General features: G+C 51.6%; 1 protein-coding gene across 1 annotated transcript; it reads right to left on the bottom strand.

The window, feature by feature from the left end:
* Positions 1-3390: 3390 nt before the first annotated feature.
* LOC123159664 (RING-H2 finger protein ATL74-like) lies at positions 3391-4041 on the bottom strand. The gene has a single exon (XM_044577490.1). It carries the CDS (start codon positions 4039-4041, stop codon positions 3454-3456), a length of 588 nt encoding a protein of 195 aa, XP_044433425.1. The 3' UTR covers positions 3391-3453.
* Between the last annotated feature and the right edge of the window lie 2074 nt (positions 4042-6115).

Here is a 6115-nt window from a genome sequence, read left to right as displayed (position 1 = left end):
ACAAGAGGCTCACCGCGGTGGTGCCGGTGACGAGATCGGCGCAGGCGATCGACGGCGGTGAGGATGGGGACGGGACGAGACGGACCGCCAAACCTAGACAGATCTTGAGGAAAATGGAGCTTGGAGGTCGAGCTTGGAGAGGAGAAAGCTTAAGTGTGGCTCAGGCATTTCATCGAACACCTCATGTGCATGCATAGAAGGGAGAACAGAGCAGCGCATGCACACCTCCCACATGGCCAAAAAACAGAGGAGAGGGTGGGCAGAGGCGTGTGAAAATCCTTATGGTGATTCCCGAGTGGGGGGTGTGCTTGCTAGGTCTAGAAGTGCAGCTTTGCTAGGGCATGATCCCGCCGACAAGGGCCATGATGGAGGACAACAAGGTGAAGGCATCGCTGAGTGGATCCATGAGGTAGTTTCGGCGATGGTGATTTGCGAGGTGGTTGCAACGGTGCACATATGAAAACCAGATTGCGTTCAAGTGTCCCTCTCTTTCCTATCGACCAGGATCGAATGAGGTGTATCATAGACTGTAAGCAGGAAAGGTCCTTGTCCACTGGTGTGGCCAGGCTACGGCTCTCTCAGCGTGAAGATCCAACTTGTGAAACATCGCTAGACAATATAGGTTACTGTCAGTGACAAATTCGATGACAAGTATGTGTATACTCCTCGCGAAAACCCGCGATCTTCCCTCTCGGTATTTTGGGTATTGTTGGCGTGTGAGCGACATGTTCTTGTTCAAGGTGTTGAAGCTTGACTTCGGTGATGAAAGTCTCATGTAAGACCTTGGTTGAACCTGTCAACATCGACACATGTACACTAATCTTTTCTTGAGGGCTTTGCCTGTAGCATAGTTTCTTTTTTTGTTCAGTCCTATATCATATTTTTTGTGGTAGGATTGTGGAGATCATATCACGAGGGCGAGAATTTTGGATGGCCTCAGGTTTTCCATTTTTACGTAAGCCGATTCGTTCCGCATCAATCCTACGCTTCACATACTTAAATACCCCATAATATAGGTTTAACAAATAACCAATGATATAAGGCTGTGTGCATATTTGATGGAGAGACGAGGTGTTATCCTCTTTTCCAAAAGAAAAATGTTTTATGGTGTTTTTGCGGTCAAATATTTACAGTGAGCAAATGAGCAGTCCGAGTGTTCGATCATACACTCGATGTGACCACGAGCTACATGCCAGCGCCTGACATCTTAGAGCATCTCCAGCCGCGCCCCCAACAGGCCCCCTCAGGCCACTTTTTCGGCGTTGGTGCCAAAAAAAGCCCCAGTCGCGTCCTCAGGACGCCGAAAAGCGCCGGTTCGGCCCTTTTTCCGCCCGGCGGTCACAGGCCGAACCCGGCGCACTGGAGGGCCATTGGGGGCTCCGGCGCAAGGGAAAAGCGCAGCTGGCCCACACCGTCAGGTGAAAAGTCAAGATTTTCTTCCCCGACTCGCCTCCCGCCCCCCGCGCCCTCGGCTGCCACTAGCTATATCCCGGTGCCGCCCGCTGCCCTTCACCGCTAGATAGCCATTCCCCGCCGGAAAAATAGCAGAGGTTCGCCGCGGCAGTCCCTCCAACAACAGCTGGGCGTTTCCGGCCGCTGTTTCCGGCCGCGGAGGGGCAGTTTAGCGGCGGGTACACGCCCACCGGGCGCAAGGTGTTCGGCGATTTTCCTGCCTCGGCGATGGACTCGGATGACGAGGAAGCGCTCGCCGCGCTGCTGGAGGAGGAAGCCGAGGCTGACGTCCAGGAAGAAGAACATCTCATGGTGCTCGCCGCCCTCGCCCAGCTGCTAGCGAGCAATGAAAAGCCGCGGCGAGGTGGCTCGGCGCCGGGGCGGGTGAAAGCAAAGAACCGGCATCGTCTCGAAGGCTACTGCATGCTCTACTCCGACTACTTCGCCGATGCTCCACTTCACGGCGAGAAAACATTTCGGCGCCGTTATCGGATGAGCCGAAAGCTCTTCCTCAGGATTGTTAATTCCATCCGGAAGTTCGACAACTACTTCAAGTGCAAGATGGATTGCACCGGCAAACTTGGATTCACCTCGATCCAGAAGTGCATGACAGCGATGAGGATGCTTGCATACGGTGCTCCCGGTGATTCACTCGACGACTATGGGCGCATGGCCGAGTCCACCAGCATAGAGTGTTTCTACAAGTTCTGTCGGGCAGTGGTGGCTGTGTTTGGACTGCAATACTTGAGAACACCCAATGCGGAAGACACTGTTCGGATCTTAGCACAGAATGCAGCAAGAGGATTTCCTGGGATGCTTGGAAGCATCGACTGTATGCATTGGAAATGGAAAAATTGCCCATTTGCTTGGCAGGGGATGTACAAAGGCGCCAAAGGGGGTTGCAGTGTGGTACTTGAGGCGGTGGCCACACAGGACCTCTGGATTTGACACTCCTTCTTTGGTATGCCAGGAACTCACAATGACATCAACGTGCTGCAGTGCTCTCCTGTCTTTGCCAAGCTTGTTGAAGGTCATTCTCCTCCGGTGAATTTCGAGATCAATGGGCGGCATTACAACAAGGGGTACTATCTAGCTGATGGCATCTATCCGAGATGGTCGACATTTGTGAAGACCATCTCAAACCCTGTGGTAGGACGCAAGAAAGCCTGGTTTGCGAAGATTCAGGAGGCTTGCAAGAAGGATGTCGAGCAGGCATTTGGTGTGCTCCAATCTCGATTTGCTGTTGTCCGGTACCCCGCTCAGACCTGGTCGAAAGATCAAATGTGGGAGATCATGACTTGCTGTGTCATCTTGCACAACATGATCATCGAAAGCGAGCAAGAAGACCCCGTGTTTGACACTGAACCATACTAGAGGTAAGGCCCTCTAGCCGAAGTTGATCACCAGCTACCGGCAACCTGGACTGCCTACCTCAGTATGCGTCAGGAGATCCGAGACCCACAGGTGCATCATCAGCTGCAGCATGATCTGGTGGAGCACCTATGGATGCTCAAGGGTGACGCCGGGCGCGACGTGTGATGAAATACGAATTTTTATTTGTTGAACTATATAACTTGTATTGAACTATTTGTTGTTGTACTATTTTGTTGAAGTATTTGATTTTTCTGTGATGAAATATGTGATAAAAATATTTAAATGTTCATAATTCAAAGCCGAGCCACAGCGAACCACGCCGAATATGGGCCTATTCTCGCCCATATGGGCCCTTTATTCCCCGAAAGTGGGTCGAAAAGTGGGCTAATTTCGACGCCTGGGGGCGACGGTTGGACGCAAAACCGCCCCCAGCGCGGATTTAGCGCCGGCTCGCCCCAGAGGGAGAATTTTATGCATCGGGGGGGGGGTCGGGCAACGGCTGGAGATGCTCTTAGAAGCACTGCAACATTCGCCGGATGATTCTACAAGAGCTTCCGCGTGCAGAACAGTGCTCCCTTGTCATGGTAACTGGTACCGGCAATGGCAATGCTTAGTTGCACGATGCACTCACACGATGACCACTGTGATCGTGTTGTTCTCTGCGGGGCACTGGCTACCGCCAATGCCGCCGTCGCCGCCCTTCGCGGGAGCGCCCATGATCACCGGCCGCCTGCACGTCGGACACGCGCTGTGAGACACCAGCCATGCGTCGACGCACCGGACGTGGAACCCGTGCCCGCACTGCGGCAGCACGCGCACCTTCTCGCCGTCGACGAACTCCCCGAGGCATATGGCGCACACGTCGTCGATGTCCTCCCCGGAGCCGTACACCTCCACGGGGAGGCTCCTCAGCACGCGCCTCTTGATGCCGCTGCCGCTGCAGGCCACCCGCTCCGTCGCCCCGGCCTGGCCGACGGCGACCGCGGCTCCTCGCCCCACGTACCGGAGCGCGCACCGCGCCAGCGAGTTGAGCCCGATGGCGAACAGCAGCGCGAAGAAGAGCGCGGCAAGGATGATCACCACGTTGGTGTCGAAGGCCGAGCCCGCACTCGTCGGCGCCCCCGCGCCTCCCCCGTGTCCGTGGGCGTGGTCGTGGAGAGCAGCCAGCCCCGCGGCGATGCTCGACGTCGGCGCCTCCGAATCAGGACGACCCATGCTACTGTTGATGAAATTAATCAGAGAGAGACGTCGGTCCACCCAACGCTGGATGTTTCAAACTATTCTAAGTCGATTGATGCCTGTGCTAAGCAAGCTGCTATTCGTGTTCGTCTGTCACTCTCTGCTCTGTTCGGGGATTATATATAAGAGGGCGCGGTCGCTGCGTCCGCCATTGTTTTGTGGGGTGGTGTTCCGTGAGTGTACTTTGTAAAAAGGCGCTCCCCGGCCAAGCCAAGTTGCACCCTGCAGCTAGGCAGCTGAGTTGTTTGTTGCAGGGATAGGGACACGCGCGGGTGAAGGGGGCTAGTGCGGACGCACGAACACCGTTTGGTCGCTCGGGAGGCAAAGCGGGCAGCAAGATATTTGGACGGCGAACTTGCCGTCTGCGGGCGAACAGGCGCTCTACTAGCAAGCTTCCGTCTTGGCGGGTGTGTGCGCCGTCCTTCTTGCAATAAGGAAAAAAAATGAGGTGGCAGTGTGGAACTAGGAAAACGTAACTTTATACTGAGATAAGATTAGAGGAAAACGTAAGCTCTTCGGATTATTTTTTATGTTCACGCGATGGTAATTAGCACACTGCATCGCTTCTTTTCGACAAAGAGAACATATGAATATCACGAAGATACCGATTTCACCCGGTCTTTATACCAACAAAATGTCTAAGAGCATCAAGGATATACAAAGACAAAAGAAAAAGGACACAAGAAAAAAGACCCGTCACACTGATGAATCACTAGCATCAGCAGCACTCTAACCACCACCAAAGACAACACCTGAAATACAAAAAAGGTTCTTCAAAAGCAACGCCTCCAAGAAAAAAATAATGCACAAGAATAATCATTGCCTGGTATAAGATAATGGGTTTTCACCCTGGAGAAAGTCCAAATTCACCCAAAAACAATGCCTTCAACACTGCATGCTTCTAGCCGTGCTCAACCTTGGTAACAGCATAAAAATAATTGGATGACGACGCATCAGATAAGTCTCGAAGATCCTATCTCTGACGGTGAAAGCTCAGCGTTAGTGGCACGACTGTGGGTGTACGTGGTGCGCGACCCCACAGCGTGTTAAAAATGGACAAGTATGCCAACTCAAAAAAGAGGTAAGGAGTAAAAAGGAGCGAGCGCATATGCGCACCTTCTCTTAGTACATTCAAGATTAAAATGTCATGAGTACTCCCTCCGTCCCATATTACAGTATGTTTTAAACTTTGTTTCGATACACCCCTTCCTAGAGAAGTTTACGGATTTCAATTTGGATTAAAGCTGAAGATTAGAAGGTAACCCTTCAATCAAAGATGAAACACCCTCGTAGGTTCTTGTAAACTTTTACACTGCGATAACATCCTAGGAGCACTGTACAAAAAAAGGAGCTCGGATTTTGTTGCAGCTTTGGACATTTTTAGCTCCATTTTTGTTTTCTTGTTACGAGCTTCTCCGATGTCATCTCTAAGAAAAAAAATATAAGCACCTAGAAGAGTCTTTCAACTCTGACAAGTGAAAATTTCAGTTTTTTTTAAAAATATTTATTCAAATTCACTATTCCCTCAGGTGCATCTCGGGGGCAGATGCAGCCGAGCTCCGCAACGCCGCTCTCGCTCTTATCTACGTATTGTACATCGGAAGGGTGTGGGTTACATGGTGCCCATCCTCACCGGGTCCCAAATTTTTTTAGCAAAAGCGCATGCTTTGTTTCCGTGGATACGAAAGGATCTGCCATGATATCGTACATGGCACCGTGACTGAAGTTGATCTGGTTTTCTTGGTATGGTCGGCATCCATGTGGGGAGTTTATTATCGTACACACTTTGCGGCGGGGAGAGCTTAAGATAACAAGTAGGTTACCGGCTAATGGGCGCACGAGCGAAAGCAATAGTGATTGATAGCTAATATAATAGCAGTAGTGCTATGTTTATTTTGCGTGCACTTTCCAGGTATCTTGTATCCAAGGTTTTGGAAGCAAGTGCGCATGCAGCCATGTAGGTATCGTAGACTGATTAGCAATGTATTCCAGGCTCCACTTTAGCCGAATGATTAGAGAGACGCTAATTTGTTAAACACGGAGTGAATGG

The sequence above is a fragment of the Triticum aestivum genome, chromosome 1D (assembly GCF_018294505.1).
Source record: "Triticum aestivum cultivar Chinese Spring chromosome 1D, IWGSC CS RefSeq v2.1, whole genome shotgun sequence".
In the NCBI taxonomy this organism is placed as follows: domain Eukaryota; kingdom Viridiplantae; phylum Streptophyta; class Magnoliopsida; order Poales; family Poaceae; genus Triticum; species Triticum aestivum.
The sequence above is the reverse complement of the archived record's forward strand: the minus strand, read 5'-3'. Positions and strand labels throughout refer to the sequence as shown.